This window comes from Corvus kubaryi, unplaced genomic scaffold (genome assembly GCF_017639235.1).
Source record: "Corvus kubaryi isolate FWS band 111438036 unplaced genomic scaffold, C.kubaryi_AGA036_p1.0 133, whole genome shotgun sequence".
In the NCBI taxonomy this organism is placed as follows: domain Eukaryota; kingdom Metazoa; phylum Chordata; class Aves; order Passeriformes; family Corvidae; genus Corvus; species Corvus kubaryi.
Genome location: NW_024580667.1, coordinates 3,871,664 through 3,895,335, shown reverse-complemented (window position 1 = coordinate 3,895,335; position 23,672 = coordinate 3,871,664). Strand labels below are relative to the sequence as shown.

General features: G+C 40.7%; 1 protein-coding gene and 1 long non-coding RNA gene across 16 annotated transcripts in view; one reads left to right on the top strand and one right to left on the bottom strand.

The window, feature by feature from the left end:
* Positions 1 to 23,366, bottom strand: part of CASK (calcium/calmodulin dependent serine protein kinase) — a 188,004-nt gene extending 164,638 nt beyond the window's left edge. For 8 of the 15 annotated variants that reach the window (XM_042034680.1, XM_042034698.1, XM_042034713.1 and 5 more), the window contains exon 1: positions 23,152 to 23,365. In XM_042034680.1, coding sequence (XP_041890614.1) covers positions 23,152 to 23,210 — 59 coding nt within the window. In that variant the 5' untranslated portion in view covers positions 23,211 to 23,365. Of the gene's footprint in view, positions 1 to 23,151 lie in introns of all 15 variants that reach the window. The other 7 variants (XM_042034653.1, XM_042034663.1, XM_042034689.1 and 4 more) reach the window with 2 other exon arrangements.
* Positions 22,537 to 23,672, top strand: part of LOC121667787 — a 60,196-nt gene continuing 59,060 nt past the window's right edge. Inside the window, exon 1 of the long non-coding RNA XR_006017152.1 lies at positions 22,537 to 23,049. This is a non-coding gene — a long non-coding RNA (uncharacterized LOC121667787). The remainder of the gene's footprint in view (positions 23,050 to 23,672) is intronic.

Below are 23,672 nucleotides of genomic sequence, written 5' to 3'. Positions count from 1 at the left end.
CCCCATGACCTTAACATTTCTCTAAAAGTTTTAATTATGTATATAAACAGTTCAGGTCATCTCTGGTCTCCCATTCTTGTATAGCAAATTTTGAGGACATTTTTCCCAATTACCAGGCAAGTTCAAGTATAATTTAACTATGGAAAAGGTATTTTACATTTACTCTTCCAGAGCTGCAAGTTTGGAGCAGGTGATCCTTTATGCTCTTTTACATATCAATTTTTACTTACGTCTTTTTTAATCACTGAGGAAATTATAAATTATATCAACTGTGATAGGTGAAGCATGGTATACTCAGAGAAGAGCAGAACACTCCCAGGATATTTAACAATTAATTTATTCAACTAATAACTGAGACATGCTGCTAACCCTTGAAGATGTTAAGAGCTGAAATCACTAGATGGATCCATCCCCCTTCCCTCTTTTTCCGTGACTACAAATTTTTACTTCTTTTCTTATTTACTTTCACCACTGAAAAAAGGTCCATTTAAAAAGTGAGCTTACTCACCAGGTGAGTCTCTCAGATACACAGCTCAGGCTGTAATGCACTCACAAGCCTGTTAAGGAGCCTGCTGCCAAGGGCTGGCTTTAGATCTATTTATAGCATGAACATGGTGAAGGCCAGATAAGTCTTATTAGCCTATTTAACAGTTATCTGAAGATTTGTTTATTTAAGATGCAATAACTTAAAAATAACTGCATAAGCTTTAGTTTCTTCCCAACATTTTAAAGCTTAAGCAACACCCTGTTAACTTGGTTACCAACACTACCCTTGAAAGCCTTTCACACTTTTAGTAACTGCAGAGTATTGCTGCATTAAAGGACCTCATGAACTCCAACAAACCGAACAATCACAGCAAACAAGCCTTCCATTACATCACCTTCAAGTAAAAGCCTATAGATGCATACTAAATCAGCAAGACAAATTCAAGAACTAATACCTTTTTGTAACTGGATTTAAATAAGCTAATTTTGGTCTTTGGCACTAGGTCTCAGTAACAGGAGAGAGGCTTAAAATCACAGACCCACGTGGCTAAAACAGGAGTAAACATTACTGCTGCACAGATGTTATTGGAGGTAGAAAGATGCAACTCAGAAAAAGAAGAATGTGATGGAAAGATTTTTAAAAAGAGAGAAAAATAATCTGAACTCATTTTATGTAATGGAGTGAAAAATAAGGTACTTGAAGTGCATGCCAGGAAGGCAAACAAAGCTCTAAGAATCATTCATGGCCGCATTAGTGTAAATCAGTCTTAAGAAACAACTTCCTCTCAGGAAATACAAATTCCTGATTCACAATTAAGGCTGGAAAAAAAAAAGGAAAAAGAAGAAAGAAAAGAACAAGCAGAACAAACTATGAACTGCAAGCAGCTGGGCACATTTTGTTACAGGAAATAAAACAATTAATGACAACCCTTTTATTACACCTGACTTTCAATGTAAAGTGTATCTCAGTACAACATCCCCCTGGTTTAACATTTCAGTTTAAATTTCACTATCATTTGAAGGGGAGGAAAGGGGAAATCAACTCCACAATTAGTCAAAATTAAATAATGGTTTTAGGTTAAGCTCATCTTTTTCCACTCCTGTGCAGAAGATCATTTACTTCTGGTTTAGCAATGATGGTCCAACGACCTAGTCAAATTTAGCAGAGATTTAAGTGGAAAAGCTACCTTGTACCCAGGTGTTTTACCTACTGCTGTTATCTCCCTTCTCAAAAGAATTCCACATGGAAAAACCAAGATGAACATGCACGTTTCATTCATGTTTCTGTGATGGATGCAGTGAAAGACAAGCTTTGAAAAACACTCCATTTTTTGCTTCTCTTTACAACACAAAATTAGAGACGGCTGAGAAGTCACTAAAACTTTGGTTTACTAGCACATAACTCCATTCAAACCTTGTCCACGCTCACAGCTTCTACAAGAAATGTTAGCTGGAATGTGGTGTTCAAAAGGAGGAGAACATTAGGATCCTTGTTAGCTGTAGCTTTACTGTCTTGCACCCTTTTAAAGAATGATTTATTTCAGTTGTTACCAGCTTTACAGAGTTAAACACAATAGATCACACTGTGGGAGAAAGCATTGCCATATACACACAGTGAATGAGGCAGCAATTAGGAATTGAGACATCACAAAAAATGTTTCCAAATGTTTTGGGAGTTGTGTATGGCCCTCAGATTTAGAAGGATGAGAGGTCTGAAATGCTGTCTAATAGCTTTTAGTACTAGATGAAAGATCCAACTTAAGATTACAAACTTAAAGGTGTATTACAGTCAGATTTTCAACATATTTCTATCTCAGCAAACTTGAGCATGTAGAACTGTGCATCCCATTCCCACTGATTTTATAAACTGCAAGATATTGAATATAGTATCAGAGGCCATTCCACCTCAGAAACACCAAAAGCAGCTGCCACATGCAAACCTTGGTTGCACCAAATTAAAAACTCAATGCTTCAGCCTCCTGCTGAGAAAACTTGTCCCAGAGCTTAGAAAAAACCATGAGAGAGTTTCTCTGAATCATATGCACAGAGTAAGAGAATGGTTGAGGTTGGAGGGAAACTCTGGAGGTCATCTGATCCACCCCTCCTGATCAAGCAGGGGCACATACAGTGAGCTGCCAAGAACCACCTGCTTTGAACCACCTCCAGAGATGGAGACTCAGCAACTCCTCTGACCAACCTGTGACAGTGCTCAGTCATCCTCACAGTAAAAACCCCAATGTTTCCTCATGTTCAGTCAGTCCTGTGTTTCAGTTTGTGCCCACTGCTGCTCTCAACCTGCTGGTAACACCTCTCCTAAGGCAGCCCAGGATACCACTGTTCCTTTTTTACCACAAGGGCTCGCGGCTGGCTCATGTTCACCTTGGTGCCCCCAGCACAGGCCTGTCCTGCAGACACCCCCTCCAGCCAGGCAGCCTTTCTGGTTCACGGGGTTCTTCCTCCCCACGTGCAGCACTTTCCACACCTATCCTTGTGGAATTGCACGAGGCTCCTGCTAGCCAGCCCATTGTCCCAGCTTGTCAGGGACTCCCTGGGCTGCACCACGACCCTCTGGTGTACAAGCCACTCCTCCCGGTTTGGTGTCATCAGCAAACCTGCCGAGGGTACAGACTGTCCCATAATCCAGACCATTGATGAGCATGTTGAAGAGGACTGGACCCAGTACTGACCCCCGGTGTACAATGATGGTTTCTGGCCTCCAACTGGACTGTGTGACACGGATAAGCACCCTCTTCAATCCTCCTCACTGTGTGCTCAACCAGCCCCTATTCCTTTATTTTCTCTGAGAATCTTACGGCACACATTTTCAAAGGCCCTTCTAAAGTCTAGAGAGACAATATCCTTTGCTTTCTCTTCATCTACCATGTTGGGTTATTTTCATAGGGAAAAAAAAAGTGCCAGCTGCAAGTAGGGACCAAAGATCCTTGAAAACAACCGACAAATCAAGCATCTGATTAAATTTCAAACATTTGTTCCATGAGGGCAAGCTGAGGAAAATGAGCTTGTGTAGCCTAGAGAAGAGGAAGTGTAAAGGACTAGCTGGCACTAGTCTTCCCAGCAACTAAGAGGTTATCAGGAAGATACAGTCAAGCTCTTTGCTTTGGTCCAACAGCACACATATAGTGATCGTGCACGGCATAACTCATTCATTTCCAAAACTTCATTCACTTATCTGAATCCTCAAGCTTTTTTGTTTGTTTTGCCCAAGGAACAATGCAGCACAAATCTTATTTATCCACTCTACTGCCTCTGGAATGAGGGGTCACTATACAGGAGAGAAAAATGCAACAGCAACAAAGGCTTACAGGGATATTCTTCTTTTTCCCACCCATAAATCTTCAGAAACTGAAAGAGGCCAGCAGCAAGAGAGTTTGTACTGCATTCATACTATATAATACATTAAGCATCTCCAGTCTTACTAGTCTGAGGCAGAGGTGACAACAACCTGCTTCTCTCCAGCAGCATAAAAGACAGAAAAAATCCACGGGGAGGAGGGACAGAGCATCATTTTCTATTGTTGACTGAATATAAATAACTGTCTGATTGACACAAAACCCCATCTTCTGTCTACATCCATACACTGGAATCTTCTTTGTCAGTGACAGATTAAGAGCATCACACAATTCTATGGAGACATGGAAAGCTGAATGGTATCACAGTATCTTGCACATTTCTAAGAAGGAAATGTAAAATTACAATGCCTGATTTCTGCTAAGCCGCTATACAAAAATACTATCTGAGCAAGGGCTATTTTTAATTATGTCTATACAGAAGGTTCTTTTACAGAAAAGCAGTGAGTGCTTCAGAAGGTAATTTTCAGGTTTATGTTTGTAAAGTAAGTATTTCTACATGGCAACATCTTTCCAAGAACATTAATCAGGCCCTCTTTGTACCATATCAAAAGGAGCTGAAGGTGAATTCTATCTGTTGGTGACCTTGTACAATCCCACCCTTACTCAGGAACGCTGTGAGGACAGGATACAGGAAATCACTGCCAGTTTAACAGTCCTATGCTGATTCCTATGCAACTCATTCAAGTCTAGACAGTAGATTTAAAAAGCCAGTCTGGTTACAGTATTCACACAGCACATCACAGGAAATGCAGAAAGTGTCACACTTGCTAATTTTAAAAAGTCACACTTACTAAGTCGTTCTGGATAATTTTTAAGTTTGCAATACTAGCAGGATTATTTCCTTTTTTTTTTAAAACCAATGACTTACACGCATCATGTGGAAATGTTAACAAAGAACAAAATATTAAGAACTTCAAAAAGTAGAGAAACTTATTTCAGAAGAAAGACAAAAGAAGCACCAGTACGCAAATAAATGAAATCCACAGGACTCAGAATTTTGATATTAATACAGAATACATTGATCATTCAACTTTAGGAGACTAAAAAAAAAAACAACCAAAAACCATCACACAAAACCCCACCCCAAAACACCAAAAAACCCCCCAGAAAACCAAAACAACAACAAACCCCCCAAAAATAAAAAAAACCTGAACAAAACTCCCCCAAACCAAAACAACCCACAAAAAAACCCCCCAAAACAAATAAAGAAAAGGTCTGCTCTTACAGCAAGATTTTAAGAGAAGTCTGTACAGAGGTACCAAATTCTATACTTTCTGCACTGTCTAAAAATAAGTCTGTCAACTGAGCATGAGCTGCCAAATTTTGTCCAGTGAATGTCTTCAAGGTCAGTTATGCCAATAATGTTTCCATATAATGTTAGCAAGTTTGTATTAAAACAGAAAGGCCCAAATGACTTTTGCTAAATTGAGAAATTCTACGTATTCACAAGACAGCTGCAGTACAATGCAGGTAAACAGGATCAGCTAATCCAAGCTGGCAGAGAGCTGTCAAACACAGCTATAAGCAAGTGCTGTTTCCTCAACTGGAGATGAACGCGCTTCCATCCCTCATCTTGGGATTCCTGCAATTGTTCCCTAACCTGCTTTAGTCTGAACGAGCTAGGCTAACAACATGGAATATTTGAAACATTTAAATTAACCCAGTTCATTTAAAATGAAGGGAGCTGTGCCACAAGCACTGGAGACAAGGGAAGAGCAAGACTGAAGATTTAGGAGGAATAATTTAATCAGTTAAAATATGATTAAGAAACAGGGAAAATATAACTTGAGATGGCTGACAACAAGCAACTATTACCACACAATTACCCCTGTGATTCAGCTCAGTACAGTTTCTGAAGTCAACATTTTTGTTCATACCTTATTTTAACATACTAAGAACCTCTACTCTGTTTGCTCTTCTGGCTAAATGACATACAAACAAAGAAATAAATCACTGCAATTAAAAAACATACAACTTAAAAGGCACTGAATACTGAAGACTTGATGGCAATAACCTTGTCAAACATTCCATCCCTACTCATGCATCAGCCTTTGCACCATTCTGCATACTCTGCTTTGCCAAAATGGTCTCCCTAATGTTTGATTATCACCTCACTAATCTAATCCTGCCTTTCATGATTCTCATCTTGCTTCCATTCCTCTTCTCCCTTCTCTGGCACCGGCTGCATCTTTTCCACAGCCTTTAGCTCAGCTGGGATGTTTTTCCTCTCACCTTTACAAATATTCTGTTATTAACCAGCAAATTAATTTCTACTTGCTGCTGCTTTTCCCTTCCTCAACCCACTTTGTCTATCCTTGCAGGCTGGCAATCACCAGATCTCCTCTGGTGATTTCAAACTCTGTCCCTTATTCCTTCCTATGAAATCTACTTTAGCCACCTTTTTTCCTCTCTCTTCCTCCCACATTCACCCTCTGTAGGAATCTTTTCCTCAGCAGCTTCCTATTCCAACTTCTGTTCCCCTTCTTTCTCACCCCGCAGCATCAGGAGAACCAAGCTGGACCATGCTCCAATTAAAAAACAAGCTTCCAAAGTCCACTTGGCCAGGATCTCAGTGATTCCTGCTCCCTCCCCTTCAGGAATAACAGAAAAAAAAAAAAAGAAAAGGCGTAACACTAAGAAGTTATACATTTATTTTAAACTAGGATTTAGTTTTAAACAAAATACATAGATTTTTCACAGATTGTTGCCGAAGCCCTAAAACTTTAAGTCCTTCCCTTACCAAACACACATAAATAATGAATCAGTCACATATTTAAAAGCTGCTGAGAGAACTCTTAGAATTATTATTTTTCCAATGCATTGTCTGTACCAATGACTGCTTTTTCATACCTTTTCCATAAAATATTATAATACAGTGATTCTTAGTGAGAAAACAAAGGGTTTTTAACACTTGTATGCTCAAGTGTTGTCTGCTTCTTTTTGTCCCCACAGACAGTTCTCAGCTTATTATAAAACCCTATTGGGTAAGTTTAGGCCATATTTCAGAATTTAATGTACTAATTAAAAGAAGGACTTGCAGCAGCTAAGCAAGATTTTCTTTAATCAGTTTGTTCAAGCATTCATTTCAATTCTACCCTAACCTTGCAAAAAAAACAAGTCTGATTTATTCTGCCTGAAGACCCAGGGACATGTCAGAAGGAACCAGGAAGAATGATGGTCACAATTATCTGCTTTTTCTCTCACATTCAAGTGAGAAGCAGCTGAACAGGTCTAGAATTGCCACCTTAAGTACCCCTACTAATGGAGATCCCATTCCTGATTCTCAAGGCAGGCACATACTACCCACTGAATAATCAAAGCCCCCTTCCTCATTCTTAGGTTAAAGTGCAACTGAAAAGACTAAAGCAATGCTGCACACCTCCTGAGATTCACATATTGCTTCTTCCCTTCTCTCTGGGTGCAGACTTGGAATGCAAAATAAACCCAATCTCCTGTATACCTCAGATCTGTTCTCTCCGAATAAAAAGAAATTCCCACCCCCAATTTATTATGGAAATCTTACTCAACACCAACTGCTATAGTCAAAACAAGATCATATGGCCAAAACCAGAATGAAAACAATCCATGAAAAGAGTGCTATAAGGTATCTAGAAATATTTTCGATAGTTCATGGATGTCACAGTTCAATTGTATATCCAGCGTAGCAGCATTTGGGTTGAGCCACACTTACAAGATAGATTATTTCCAACTGTTGGCTTATTTTATCTCTTAAGGAGAAAGGACTCCCTTCATATGGCTAGAAAATCCCATCTTCACAACGTTGTCCTTTCTGCAGGTATCTGCCCCAAACAAACCTTTAAAACAGTTGCTTTATTATCAAGGGTTTAGTCCGAATGTGACTTCAAATACAAGCGCTGGAGGAATACTACGCCAAACTAAAAGAACTTTAAAAAAAATACGTATATTCAAAACTGGTAATGACCTCCTGGTCCTCCTCTATATGTTTGGGTATTTTTTGATCATTCAAGAAAGGTGCTGGTCTGGTTCTTAACAAATTGATTTCTACACATGACACTCAAGGGATAGAAAACTGTGTCTACTATGTGATACCCCTCTGTGACAAACTAGATTCCAAGTACCACTAAGGCAGCATCACTGAAAGGCCCCTTCTCCCACTGATGTTTTCCAGCACGTGACAATCACATGTAATCAATCCACTGAGAAGCAGAAAATACTTGTCTGGGAGGTAAAAAAAAAATGTATAATCTGTGCTTTTCTTCCAAAGATACAGACATGTAATCTTCTTTCCCGATAAACCTGTTTCCTGGTTTAACTGTTTTCATGGCTTTCATTGCTCCCCAATTCCTAACCAGGTAAAGATTAGAGTTTTAAGAGTAATTGCACTGCTGTTGGAAAACTGGCCAAAATCCCTGAAGAGAATGAACAAGAACAAGTGGGAAACTTATGAAAGGGGTAAGGGGAGAAAGATCCACCTTTTCATCCTAATTTTTTTCTCAGTCTAGTTTAGGCCCTAAAACAGCAAGAACATGAACAAAAATGACAAAGAGAAGGAGGAACACATCTCAAGGAACACTGCTTGATAAGATTTTTTGGGGTGTATTTAGAACTTCATTATATACATTTTATTACATAAAAAGCTTTGAAAATGAACACTTGTACAGAAATTCCTTTCTCTACAAGACAAATTTGATCTGCAGTATTGTGAGTATTTTCTAGTATTTGCTGTCAACTTCCTCACAAGGAGATAATTCCCATTTTACAGAATTGCCTATGGAAAGTTTTAAGATTTTCACACAAACATTATCAACTGTTTATGTAAACAAACATGGACTATAATTTAAATATACTGGTTTTTTATGAGAACTATCTGACTATAGTTAGAATCTTCTACTACTAGACAGATTTTCTCAAGAACTTAAATTAAGAACCCATTTTAACTGGTAAAAGAGCATATGCAAATCAATTTTAAATAGCAACTCAATTAGCAATACATAATACTGAGAAGCTGAACGTAACTTTTTTCAGTCTACTCTGAATAGCACCAAACGTTCATAAATACACTGAGAATTCTGGACACTGGATCATTCCAAACCATACCAGCATATTTACCTTGCTGATTACTAGCTCCCTAACACTGAGCAATGGCCCTTCCCAACCTACCTGCTAAAAAAGAGGAGTAACATAAAAATAGCCCTGCTGAGAAACAAGACTAGGGAGGATTGTGAAAACATCTGAAACTACTTGGGGTACACAACAACAACCAAGAAAAACAGAGGATACTTTCACATCAGATCCACACCATCCACTTTCTCACTCCTACTGCACACAGTAACTGGGCCAGGATCAACAATTTGCTCCTAATACTGACTAGAACAACTCAACTCCCATCCATTAAAGCAGACAAAAATATTGAGGTTTTGTACATTTTGCAGGGTCTTAACTCTAAACAAGTATAACACTTAACTGGCGCTTAGTCAAATGTGATTTTGGACTTAGCACACCTCTGTGCATTTGAGCCACTCCAAGGAATGCTGATTAAAAGATTTGTGCACATCATTAAAGAACAGGGTATTTTCTGAAGCTTTATAAACAACACATTTCCAAATAGCATTTAAGCTGATAGGATGGAAAACCGTATTTATTATTATTTTTACTAGAAGTGAAGAAGAACGGATGAAAAAAATTGAAGAATTTTGCCAGTCCATTTACATGTGGATAAATTTAAAAAGAATTAAAAAAACCCAACCCAACATACAGTGTTGATATCATCTCTGACATACTAACAGGGCAGGATCACACACCCCTTCAAACGAGTTTCCTGGTGTAACATTTTCCACAAAACATGAACTCCTGCACAAGACTTTGCTTCACACTTTGGAGATACAACTTTTTCCTTTCTCTTGGAGATTTGTATTTCTGGAAGTCTTTTAACTTAGGTAGGTTAGCGGTAGGTATGCAAGTTTTCCTGAGATTTCAAGAGTTATCCTGTAAGACAGCATCAGCCTAAAGAAAGTAGCAAGGAAAAAAAAAAGCAGCATTTTTTTAATCATTCTTTGAGGACCACCCCCTATTCCCCACAATATCACAGAGATGAGACAAAGTAGAAAAATGTGCAAAATATAAAAAGCATATGGTAGTTAAAATATACAGGAAAGAGCGGAGCAGGTTCATACTTATTAGGTATAAAACACTTTGTTTTCTAAGTGTTGTTGCTGAAAAACCCTTCTTTTCCCAGAAACTGACTGGGTAGAGAAGCATGGCTGCTAAAACAAGTAGGCCAAGATCTTATTTCCCCCAGTGAGAAAAGATTAGATAAACTTCCTTCTTCCACACATGCTCACAGGAACAAAATTCAACTACAGAGAGCCACCTCTCTTCCTTGAACTCTAGACAGAAGAAGTGAAGCCACACAACTTTACTTTTTCCAGGCTGCAGAGGCAAAGTCAACCTGTGAAAATAAAAGCACTTTCCTCTACATAATAGCTTTTACAGCTGCTATGGGCAAAAAACCCCAACCCAAACAAATAAACAACAAAAATTCATTTATTAACTATCTGAACTGTTATCGGGACTTTGAGGAGACAGTAACAGAACAGGTTACCCTGTACCACTCCCTCTACAGAAAACAAACACAGGTCTCAACACTACAGTCTCAGCTGGCTGCAGATTCAAAGATAAAATTACAGTGATGACACTTTTTCAAAGGTTTTTGTAACTCAGGAGAAACCTTTCGTTAGCTCAGGTTTCAGAAACTGAAATTGTAGTTTGATTTTGCAGCAAGCCAGCTTCCATGGGAGCAAAATTCTGACTGACAGCCATCCTACAGTCTGCTGGGAGCCCAGTGAGTCTGAAGAAAACTAAAGGAGATCTCAGTGTAAGCCAGAATACACCGTGTGAAACAACATATACAAATACTGATAGGAACAGAAATGTGGGGCAAAGAGGGGAAAAAAAAATCCAGAATGAAGATCTGACAGTGCTACCAAGGAGTGTCACATTGCAAAAGAAATGCTAGAAGAATGAAAACCAGTAGAGAAACATTTAAAAACCATTCAGGTGCATTGACACTCAAACTGGAAGTAAAATGCTGGTACTGAAGAGACCAGCAAAAGCCCAAACTGTTCTATATTCCATAACCAACCACCAGAACATACTGTCTTTATCACAGTAAATACAGAAAGAGATGTGTGACTTAAAATTTTTTAACAGCCAATATGAGAGCAAAAAAAGGCAGGAAGTTTGCTTATTGACTACAGCTGCATCTGAAGAGGAAACAAAGAAGAATACAGGGTATTTCTCCTTAGAAAAACTCCCTAATGTGTTCTAAGGGAAATAAACACAGGAGACAGCTATTTTCTTCACTGATATAAGCTTTACAAAACAAAGTCTTCTAACAGCAGTCATGAAATCCAGCCAGAATTTGTCTTTTTAAGAATACAGATGAAAATGTAGGACCAAATAGCAGCTCAAGATAAATTTCATCAAGAAACTAGAGATGGCAGCAAAGTCTCAAGCTAGCATCGGGGTGTAAGAGGAAAAGTTAAATGAAAAGGAAAGTTCCGAATAATTCTTACAGCTTTGTCCAAACGGTAAACATTCCAAGTCTGGGTTTTTTTTTTTCCTTTTTCAAACAGTGACAGAAAAAAGCAAAGCTATCAGTAAGAACAACTACAAACAACTGTAAGGCTCTATTTTTAAATGCAAAAACTTCACAGATCAATTTTTAGCACACATGAGAAAACGAATTTTAAAGCAGCTTTCAGCACAATATGCATGTTTAAAATCTAACATGCATCAATATTCTCACAAGTTACTGCTGATTTCTAAATGTCCAGCCATATAGCTGAAACCACATTTCAGGAAGGTATTATTTTATACTTTTCCTTGTCTTTGCAACTGTAACAAATACTGAGAAGCTGGACATAGGCTGGGTTTTGGGAAGAGAATTTCCCACTGTTAGTTTTCTGGAACACTTTAAATTTTTGAAAAATACATTAGCAATATGAGAAACTAAGTCCCATTCTGAAAAACAACAAACACTCGGAAAGAATCACAGAAGTTTCACAAAGTGACCTCACCTTTCTGCTTAACTGCATCCCTGCGAATAATCTAAAATTCTACAGTTCTGAGTTTGCTGTTTGACACAACACCTAAAGGATCCTGGACGCTGAAAAGCACTGTCTCAAGAGACATTGTAACTCACCAGCATGGAGAATACCCAAACCAGCAGTTCTGCTGTGGATTTTGCCTTGCTGCTACCTGGGACGTGCTCTCAGAACCTGTCAGTCCATGCCAGTGCAGTGGCAGCTGCTACTCATCAGTGCTTGGAAGAATCCTCCCCAAAAATCAGGACACTCATATTAAAATCCTTCCCTAACACACAGTGCTTGCAGAAATACTCACCAGGCCAGAAGATACGGGAAACAAAGGTATTCTTAACATTCCCAGCTGCTGTTTTACGGAATCATTTAACAGTCATCACATCCACTAAGAAGGGAAACAAAGCATCCGTGATGATCATATTCACGAAGCAAAAAATACCAAACCAATTCCCAGTCCCTGTTCTGAGCAAATTTTAAGTATTTCATACACACAACACAAAACAACCCTACAGTCAGCAATCTATTTGAAAACATCCTTAATCAACACAGCAAACAGACAACAGGAACTTTTGAAAACTTCAAACAAGTCAGAAACTAAGAATCCAAGTAAGAAGATTCATCTGCAAGAGTTGAGAAAGTATCCTCAAAGTGTATCTCAATGGCAGCTATGAAGTTTTGAATACTTTACAATTACAAGTGCCTGCAGCTGATAAAAAAAATTGACACACTTGAGATCTAAGATTAGGGAAAGAACTTCTGATATTTTAAGCCCCCTGTTTACTTTATGCTTTTAAAGATAATTGAACCTTAAGGGCTGAATATCCGAGAAACTCAGCCAACAGATAACCACTTTTTCTAGAAAGGAAAGAGTAAGAAAAATAATCTTAATCTAATAGCTCTAACTGAGCAAAACAGTTCTGTCTGACCTTCAGTTTTGAAAGCCCCTTTTGTTCCTTTCATGTGTGTAGTGCTGAAGGTCTGAAATTAAGATGTTTGCAGAAACAGACTAAGAAAGAGGTTACTTTTGAATTAGGATGGGTTTAGAGAGGGGCTGTAGAAAGGAAAACAGTGTTTTCTGTAAATGGGAGTTGGTATTTTTCCATCTAAACTCTATCTAGATGCACTAACAGAACTTTTCCTAAAAAGACCCAAAACAAAAACCCAAACCGAAAACCCCAACAAAACAAATAGAAAAAAAGGCAGATCTTTTAACTGAAACAAGTTCTTGATCAATACAATACATTTTACATTTAACTTTAGAGCAAAACAAAATCTGAAAATAGGTGGCTCAGGAAAACTTTGCTTTTGAATTTCTTGAACATTCTTAAATATGCTATCAGAGCTTTTGCACACAATCACACCAGAACCAGAAGTAACAGATTTGGTTTCTATAAAGATTAGAATTACTCACAAACATCAAGCATGCTTGCTGTTCAGAATACATCCAACTGTGAACATTTTAAGTCCTGAACGACCCAACAAGGCACATGCACATCTGAAGAACATCGAACCAGGTCAGAAGCTAATACACTTCAAAGAATTAATTCTAGTATTAGAAAAGGAAAAATCCCAGACTTAGTTGCCTTCCTAATTTTAATTGGCTGTCTCACCAATTAAAATCCTGAATGAGGTGAGGTCCTTATGTAAAGTTAGTGCTTGGTTTTAATTACAGGGAATGTCTATGTGTATAGGAAGAAGGAAGAAACAATTTAAGACCATAAAACAACAGATTTTTTTTGTGTGCATGTCTTAATAATGGCATGTTAATTTGGAACCTTTTTTTTCCCCCCCTCAAAAAAAGTAATCTGTTTGCCTTTTTTCTTCCCCTTTCCTTACCATTGTCTGGATCATTGCAGAAAGGGGTTTAGAAGCTAACTTCCTGATTATACAAAAAAAGCCAAACATGCTTAAAAAAAACCCCTAACAAAGCATTTTACGATATGGTCTTAGTAATTCACTGTTGCCAAAGGTAAGAAGAGGGGAGGGGTCCCTGCACACTTTATCTCTCTCCGTCCCTGAGTCTTCTACCTTGAGCAAGCCCTGACTGCACTGTAGGTCTGGTCAAGCCAGTGAAAACAGCAGAATAACCATCCAACAAAGTGCATATTTTTGTAGTGCACCTGGCTCATACAGATCAGATGCATACTGAAGTTGGTACAGGGGAAGGGTGGATCACTCGTGGCATGGGAGCACATAAAGAGAGCAAGATCTCCTTCTTCCAGCAGCAGCAAACTTAATTCAGCTCCTGTCACCAAGCTGCCCTCACACACTCCTCGCAGAGGGCACAAAGACAAGAAAGGCTACTACTGCCATGTTTACACAACCTCCAGCACAGCTACAACTTGACACAGCTCTCCTTCAGGAATCATGATATACTTAGAGAGGCTGCAGGATGACAAAGGTGCAGGATTTCACCTCAATTCCTGCCCTGGTTCCTGCTCTGCATGCAGCCAGACCAGTGCTGAGCAGACAGAACTCTTCTCTAAACCCATCCAAATTGAACCTATCTGCTTGACCTGCACTCAAGTTCAACCCTAGCAAACATAAAGAGTTCCACAAAGATCTGCTCCTTTCTAGGAAAAGTTACTACTTCGGATCAGTATTGATGTAGAAAAGATCCTATCACTGTAATATAAAATTCCCTAAATTTTATGTAATCTTCACAGGCTACCCTCACCCCCACCTTCTCTATCATCTCCTCCTAACCAGAAGGAGTGGTTTGAAGAAGGGAGATAAGATTACCTCACTTGCTTCTTCACTATCCCTTCCATTTACAGGTGTATCAACCCCTCTAACTGAGTGTAAATTAGTGCTTTCCCACAGTTCAGAACTGTTCCCCTCTGTTCAGTATCAGGAACAACATCTGGAGCCAAAAAAATAAGGAGAAAAGTGGGCAGCTGACAACTCCACTTGGATTATTAGGATTTTCCTGGAGCAGGGTGGAAGTAAAGCACTAACACACTCCTTTGGCTGGCTTCTCTAAGCTCGAACATCAAGGACACAGCCAAAGGTTTCACTCGTAGACCCTCTCCCCAGAATGAAACTGGGAGAAAAAAGCAGATAGAGGAACATGCCTAAGTTCTGGTCAGATGGTCGGGACAAGTTGAACTTTCTTTCAGGAGAAATACTAAGTTCTTTAGTTCTTAGTTCTTTGTTTGTTTGTGATAGTGTTATTTCTACTTTACAGACCCACATTACAAGACACCTAGGAAAGACTTAATGAAGTTCTGAATATCCTAAAGACCATCGTACCTGAGAAGGCTCAATCTCTCTACAGTTAAGACTTCCTTCCTTACTCCCAGAGATCCTTGGATCAAAAATTTCAAAAAGTCAGCTACACTCCAAACTCTGGTAACTGAATTTAAAAGAAGTCACGAAGTTACCCAAGAATAATGTGTTCCCTAGGAAAGGCACACTTTGAAATTCTAAGGGTTTCTCAATCTCAGCTGCAGCTGAGAACTGACACTTTGATAAGATAAAACTAGTTTTGCAACTTACCCTGAAGTGCTTCCAAACAACTGAACAGAATACATTTTGAACCACTGTAAATGTCTGTACAGGACTCATACCCCAGCCATTATGTCTAAAAAAAAATTGTTCAGAGGCAAGTTTTGTACAGCTTTCTTAGTTCACATATCCCAGGAAATTTAGTCAATATTAAACGCTAGGAGTAACTGCTTATGTCCACATTGTGCAGAAAAGAAAATGGAGACGTTAGTTAAAAATGAAATCATAGTAGCTGCAAGCAGTTACATCTGCCATTGGGTAGCCAAAGAAACAGGTGAAGGAGCCAAGTGAAAATCTATTCAACCAAATGTTACTTAGAATCCCTGGTGGAAGGCAAATACTCAGAATTTCTTAAACCAATAACGAACTTCGTAAGTTTGTAAGAACTATAAATGTCTTCAGGTGCTGAAGACATGTTCTAACGATTGACTTCTGAAAAAGTTAACTCAATACAGAAATTGGCAAAATACTGACAACACAAGAATTCTGACAAATCCTAAGCCTGGAAGGAAAACACAGTCCCAGTTCACCTCAAACACTGCAACAAAAGACAGAAGGTATAGACTAACTTTCTGTCTACCCCTTCTTATCCTATTCTAGAAAAAAAGGCAGGAAAGTAAAAGAGCAAGGCACTTGTTACCCATTCAGTTCTGTCCTGTGAGAATACATTAGGCAACAGTCCTCAGTCCTTTTAGTGCTAAATTTATTCTGTAACAGTTTTTTAGTAGTATCTCTAAAAGATGGCTTTGCTTCTCACACAAACTGAACCGAAAAAATAAACCCTTATTACAGTGTAAAGGTCTTTTATGGCCAAGCTCCAAAACTGATCTGAACCTTATTTCACCTCCAGAAAAAAGACACTGGTAAGAGGGGGCTTAAACACCCACTATCACAAAGGTAACTGAAATGCAACAGTTTGCTGTGCTCTGCTGTTTCCAACAAGGGCAGCATTCCTTGCACCAACAGACGCCTCCCAAGGAACACTGTAACTCTCTCTGAATATAGCAGAAGTTTATGAAGAGAAGGTACTAACCTGGCACACTAAAATACAGTTCAGTTTACAGCTATGCTGAAGTCAAGGTGCTTTCTTCCCATGCTTTGGATGCCTTACCAAGGTATCTGATGTAGGCAAAGAAAAAAGTTTCTTGGGGTTCTTTTGGTAGTAATAGCTGATTAGTACACTATCTTGAGAAGTAAGTATAATTTTTTTAACAGGTAGAGATGATAGTTCTGGTCATGCTGCATATTAAAAAAAAAAAAAGTACTTCATTCATGAGAGTTATTTTTATCAACTCTACAGTTAGGCACAAAATACCTACTTATAACAACCACTCATTTCTGGAGTCATCATTCTTTAGATGACACATATAATATGACTACAAGTTTCTGAGAAGTGATCTTTGGAAACATCATATTGAGGTTAATAATGCTTGATTACCATTCATAGTAGTGACATCTGTATAAAAGATTATAAAAAAGTGCAGTGCATCAGACAGAGGGCTAAGTAGGTGAGTGGCTGTTGACATAAAATGTGTCTCTCTTCTTTCCCTAATATTTCTTTATCCTAAAGTATTTTATCTCAAGCATTATGTTAGAATTGAAATTATTATCAGGAATCACTTGGGTCCTGAAGCCTAGCCCCCATTTTTTTGAAGGTAACGAAGCTTCATACTATTTTGATAAAAAGATCAAACTCCTAACTTAGCAAATCTTCAAGACAAGGTCACTTTTTTTATCCCACTTCTCCCAGACATCTGATCCAGAATCCCAGTAGTAACCTGGTCTAAAAGAAAAAAATCTTCAAACTTTCAGCCTGAAATTACACAGGACTACTCTGCTCAGATTTGCTCATCTTCAAGGCTCCCTTCTCTTGGGTGTTTAAACACATAAACATATTTGCAAAGTCCTTGCACAATCTTTCTCAGCTTGTATTTTCCTAGATCAAGTTCCTCCAAACTCCCCTCTTTAGCAAGCCTCAACTTCCCAATCACTACCGCTGTCTTATTCACATCATAAGAATCACAGAATCATTAACATTGGAAAAAAAACCCTGGGACCATTGACTCCAACCTCTGACGGATCACCACCCTGGTCAACTCAACCATGGATGGCACTGAGTGCCACATCCAGTCATTTCATGAACAGCTCCAGGGATGGTGACTCCTCCACCCCTGCGGGCAGTTCATTCCAATAATCAGCAACCCTTCTCCATGCAGGAATTCTTCCTGAAGAAGGATGTACAGAAGAGTGCTGCTGCTTATCAAAACAATACTAGAAGAAGCCGTACAAAGAGAGTAGTGATTGAAATGTTGTACTCCGAAACCAGGTTTATTCATTCTACTCTGTGTTGAGCTGCTTCTCTTAAGCAGGCAGAGCCTCTTAAGCAGAAACAGGTCACTACTACAGCTGAAATCCATAGCGGAATAACTTAGCTAAGGATATACTCTAGCAATTACACACTACAAATGATCAACCACTATTCTCCTGAAGCAATGCACATTATGACCTCATGCTTAAATCAAATATTTATTATAAACTGTTACTCTTACACACTGTAACAGAGACAACAGACAAGAATGTTTTATTAGCAGAGAGTTTCAAAAGGCACTAAAAAAGTCAAAAGCTAAGCTAGACAAATCAGTTGCCATATCCCTTCCCCCTCCCCCCTTTACAAACAGGGAATATGTACCACAGTTGTTTCACATTTTCATTTGATTTGTCATTAATTATACCCATCAGTTATTTGCATCGGTTTCACAGGAAATGCAAAATCTCAACAGTGTACTAGAGAAAAAGTATGTTTGAAAGTCAACAGCATTCTAATTCCTGTGAGTGAAAATGGAGGCAACAATGAAAAACAATACCACTGAAACCATCAAAATACATCTACATAGTTTTGTTACCACAATAATTGCAATTATTAGAAGTTTTAAGTATTTCTTGGACAAGGAATCCATGAGCTCTGTCCTCCCTTTCCTGAACACTCCCAGACTGAGGCATAAATCTAAGGCACCTCCAACTCCAGGTAACAGCTTAGGATGGAATTGCAACCACCACCTCTTGTCTGACTTCAGTGGGCTAGAAGCCTTCATATCTCAATGAAAAAAAAAAAAAATTAAAAATTCCCTTTCCCACAACTTTGCATCCTCAGCTTACATCTGTGGTGCTCCAGCAGCGTTGACAGTCTGGAGGGACAAAGGAGAAGGGAGCAATGCCTGCTGGCTCTTGCACTTTAACTACTCTCTACTAGATGGAAGGACCCAAGCAGAGAGATTCATCCCATCACAGAGGAAAGAGGGATGAAAACAAACTAAAATCCTCATGCATGCAGTGCAGAAGACGATTAGCCTTAAGCCATATTGCAGAGAACGTCCTGAAAGCTCTGACAGCATTAGCACCAAACATCATGTTACACTTTGGTACTGGAAATGCAAACAACTGCACTACTACACAAACAATGATGGTACTTATGGCCCACAAATGGAAGAAAAAAATTACAAAAATGTACTATTTTAGTGACTATTAGTATCACAGAATGGAGAAGGCTGGAAGGGACATCAGTGGGTCATCTGCTCCCACCTCCCTGCTCAAGCAGGGCCATCCCAGAGCACATGGCACAGGATTGTGTCCATATGGCTCTGGAATATCTCCAGTGAGAGAGACTCCACAGCTTCTTTGGACAATCAGTTCCAGTGCTCGGTCACTGCACAGTGAAGAAATTCTTCCTCATGTCCAGGTGGAACTTCCTGGCCATCAGTTTCTGCTTACTCCTCTTGTGCCATTGCTGGGCACCAGAGAGCAGAGCCTGGTCCATCCTCTGCCCCCTCCCTGCAGACACTGACAGACAGGGATGAGGTCCCCTCTCAGCTGCTTCTTCTCGAGGCCGAACAGCCCCAGATCCCTCAGCTTTTCCTGAGAGATGCTCCAGTCCCTTCATCATCTTTGTCACTCTCTGCTGGACCCAATCCAGGAGCTCCATGTCTTTACTGTCCTGAGGAGCCCCAAACTGGACATAGCACTCCAGGTGATCCTCACCAGGGCTGAGAAGAGGGGCAGGATCACCTCCCTCCACCTGCCAGCAACACTCTTCCTAATGCGCCCCAGGACTAATGACTTCCGTTGTGACCAGAGCCCTTTTAAACACAAATAAATGTCTATCATCTTTATCTCATTGTATTTACAACTTAAACACTTGAAGAAATTTTTAAGCAACCTCCAGTCCTACTGTCAGAAAGGTCAGACAATCTTTATGGTTCTCCTCTAATGCTAACATAAACTGATACGGACCTTAAGAGGTACAGAAATGTAAAACCAGGTAATTTAAAATAAAGCCCTTGCAGAATAAGGCCCTTATCATAAAAACCTTACCTCACTCTTCTAGATGCAACACCAACTAAAGACAACCATTCCCTCTTTGGCATAAAAGAAAACTCCTCCTATGTGTATGTGGAGCTCCTATGATAAACTCAGAACAGTCTGCACCTCAGATGAATAGCCAAGATGTTTCAATTTTACACCTACTATGTTTCATGAACTACTCAAAGCATTTTGAATGAAAATTCTAATAAAAAATAAACAAGTACACTTAGCACTACTATCTGTGAGCTGTCAATCAAACACATGGTCTGATCCACATAGTAACAGGCTTAAAGATTTTAGATTGTGTGCTTCTCAACCAATACACAGGGAGAATCTCTTCAAAGGTACCTGGAAGAAAATTTGAAAAAAAATGGCACACCTGTATTTTTCATCACTATCACTTATCTTGAGATATGTTAATAACACATTTTGAAGGCTAATAAAGAAATCCCCAATTTACTTCTTGCTGAAGTATGTTTGTGTCAGCCAAGTTGAAGACAAGACAGTAATCTCAAACATAACATGTCTGGCTAAGTAAAAATAAACGACTAATGTTAGTGTCATAAATGCCCCTTTAAAAAGTTCAATTGGGATTGTTATTCCAATTTGTATTTTCATATAGCTTTCAGCAATGGAAAGGTATACTGGAAATATATGCAAAATAAGATTTCCCTAACTTTTTTTCTAATGAAAACATGAACTAGAATTTCTCTCTATCCCTCGTGGCCTTTCCTTGCACCCACGCCCCTTAAAAATGAAAAATGCATGCTTGCAGGACTTAAACACACTAAATGTCACATAAAGAGTTTATCATTGTCATTCCCATCAATTCAGTCATATACTACTGCCCTGTAATTGTTCCTCACCAAAAGCTATTATTGCTGCATTTACTCGAAGTCAGTCTTATCAGTTTATTGTATTTAGAAGTGTTTAAAGCTTATCCTAAAGATCAGAATATGCCTCCACAAATTGGACTGTCTACTGTCAGCCAAGAAAGTATCTTCTGCTTTCTCTAGTACATTGTATGGGAACTTTGACTAAACACTCAAGATACTTTACAGGCAAAGATCTCTTTCCCACACCCTTTGTGAAAATACCTTTTACGACCCTAAGTGACAGCAGTAACTACCTACTTAGGAAAGATAAATTACACATTTTAGTATTTCATGTGTCCAAAATGCAAATCAGAGCCAGATGTGCTATTTGCAAGAACTAAATCACTGTATCAATCAATAACAAATCCCAGGAACATGCAGACAGTTAGTGCATGTTTCACTGAAAGATGTTTGGTCAGACACATACGTAGCAATTCAAAGCAGATTTACAGCGGCTTTCCTCAAGTTTCTTACAGACAGGCAAGGTGGTACCCAAAATCTGTAAGCTAAATAAAGATGCTGCACCTCTGGTCCCCTGGAATTTACCTGTGTAGCATTGCAAAGAAACAGGAATACATAAATTGTACATGAAAGTTGTGTATTTATTTTAAATGTTTGGGGTTTTTTAGAGGATTGACTTGATGTCTGTGCGGAAAAGCCTGAGTAATCACAACCAGTTATCAGCCCTTCACACCACCACTGCTGCTATTTTCAGTGATACACCCTGTTTTTGCTACAGTGCTCTTGGCATTATCATGCTACTGTGATTCAGTATTTATCTGTTAGATCTAGTTACATCACAACACTCTCTACTACCTAAATCTCACATGGAACTTCTGCAGCTAACACCTAATCCACCGGTTTTGTGCTCTCCCTTCAAAATTCTCCAGCCACAAAACAAAAAGTCACTGGAGATGTGCAAACATCTGGCCCCCTGTGAATCATCCGTCCTCCGAAAGGGTGTGCAGTCATGCATAAGAACTGCACCTTCCTTCTAACGGCAACTGGGCAGGAATAAAACCGAGTGTGAACTGCAGTGGTTAGCATAAAACCACTTGTGAAAGGAGTGTGCCAGAAATTGTCTTCAAAACACCTTTAATAACAAGAGTTTAGCTCCTACAGAAGCTCCTCACCAGCATCAAGTTAAAACAGTCATATACCATTTAGCGTGACAAACAAGGCCCTTGGAGCTTAATATTTTTAAAAGCTGAGTTAGGAGCAAGGTGGTAGTGTCTTGTGAAACGACAGAACTGAGTGCTGAAACTTCTGCTGACAACAAAGCCACCTGCTAGGTCCAAGACCAGCATTTCAGTATAATCCTGAGAAAAGATTAATTCTAGAATATTTTTAGCCCTAGCTTTGAAAGCAGACAACACTCCATATACACTGAAAAGCATACGGGTGGAGAGCGGGCAAGAGGACACATGCAGGAAAAATTCCTTGTTTATAATCAAAACACGGTCAATTATCCTCATAAAATCCATTGTCATGAAGAAAAAACTCCGAGCACACTGAACAATGTCACTACTAAGGCTTGCAGATCAATCTCAGCTTCGGAATCAGACACATACAGAAAATTAGGCAGTCCCAGTCTCACTGTATCTTTCGTGTCCTTTTTGCAACATAGACACAACTACAGAAAATACATGAAAGACGATGAAGAAATAAAGAAAGGATTTCGAAACTGAACAGCCACAGAAATACGGGGGCAGGGGAGAATGGAGTTCAGGTTTAATTCTTTATCACCATCTGATCTGGGGGAGTCTCTGCATTTTCTTGGTGACTCGAATTGTCATTTTCATCCAACAGCGGTAACCCGAAACAGCAGCTGGGGAACGCCAGCCACTGCCTCAACTCCCAGGTTTCATACAAGCCTCGAGCATCGGTTTAACAGCAGTTGCATAATAAGACTCAAAAGGCCAAGCACTCCTCCTGCCTTGTACATCTCCATTTCCACACGAACGAGAGTGATGGATCTGGACGAAAACCGAGCACTACCCGAGCGCCACTACCAAGCTGGTTATTATGCAGCAAAGAAGAGGAAAACCCAACACCTGGCGCACAAATATGCAGACACCCAGTGAATAGGTGGATCTACGGAGAGCTGTCTTCCCTTTCCCTTCCCCAATAGGCAATCCTTGATGGGTGTGCCAGGAATGGGATATCGGGGGGAGGAGAAGAAAAGGGGTGGGAAGTGGTTGCCGCTTGCTGCAGCCAGGCTGAGCGATGGCGAGGTGGTTAATCATGGTGGCTGAGGAAACACGGGGTCACTTCTCCCCCTTCCGCCTCCCGTGTGACGAGGACGGTGGGCACCGGCCACGGGGGGGACCCGGACCCCGCACGGACCCGCCGGCGGCGGCGACTCAGGTGGGTCCCGGGCGGAGCATCCCGGTGCCCGGTGCGGGCGGGGGGCGCGGGGCAGCGCTCCCCCCGCCCAGCCCTGCCCTGCCCGCTCCCCGCCGCACTCACTTGCCGATCACCTCGCAGAGCTCGTACACGTCCTCGAACAGCACGTCGTCGTCGGCCATGGTCCGGGCGGGGGGGCTCAGCCCGAGAGGCGGCGGCCCCGGGGACGCCCGGCTCCCCCGCCGCTCAGCGCCCACCGCCACCACGGTAAATCCCGGCCGCTCCCAGCGCCGCCCGCCCGCCCGGGGCTCCCGCGGCCGCGCCGGGACTCCCCGCTCCTGCCGCTCCTCCTCCGCCTCCTGCCACGGCCGCCGCCGCTCCCCGCGCGTGTCGCACCCCCCGCGCCCCCGCCTCCCACCCCCCTCCCGCCCCCTCCCTCCCGCGCTCAGCCGCGGCTCCCGGCGGGCGGCTCCGGCTCAGCGGGGCGGCGCGGGAGCCATGGAGGGGATCGGGGCGGGCGGCAGCGCCGGGTCGCTCCCTCGCCGGGCGGGAGCGGGGCGCGCGTTCCCGGGCGGGCGGGAGCGCCGGGAGGGAGGATAATAGTGGGAGGGGGAAGGGCGGGGGGAGTCCAGGCGCGGGCGCTG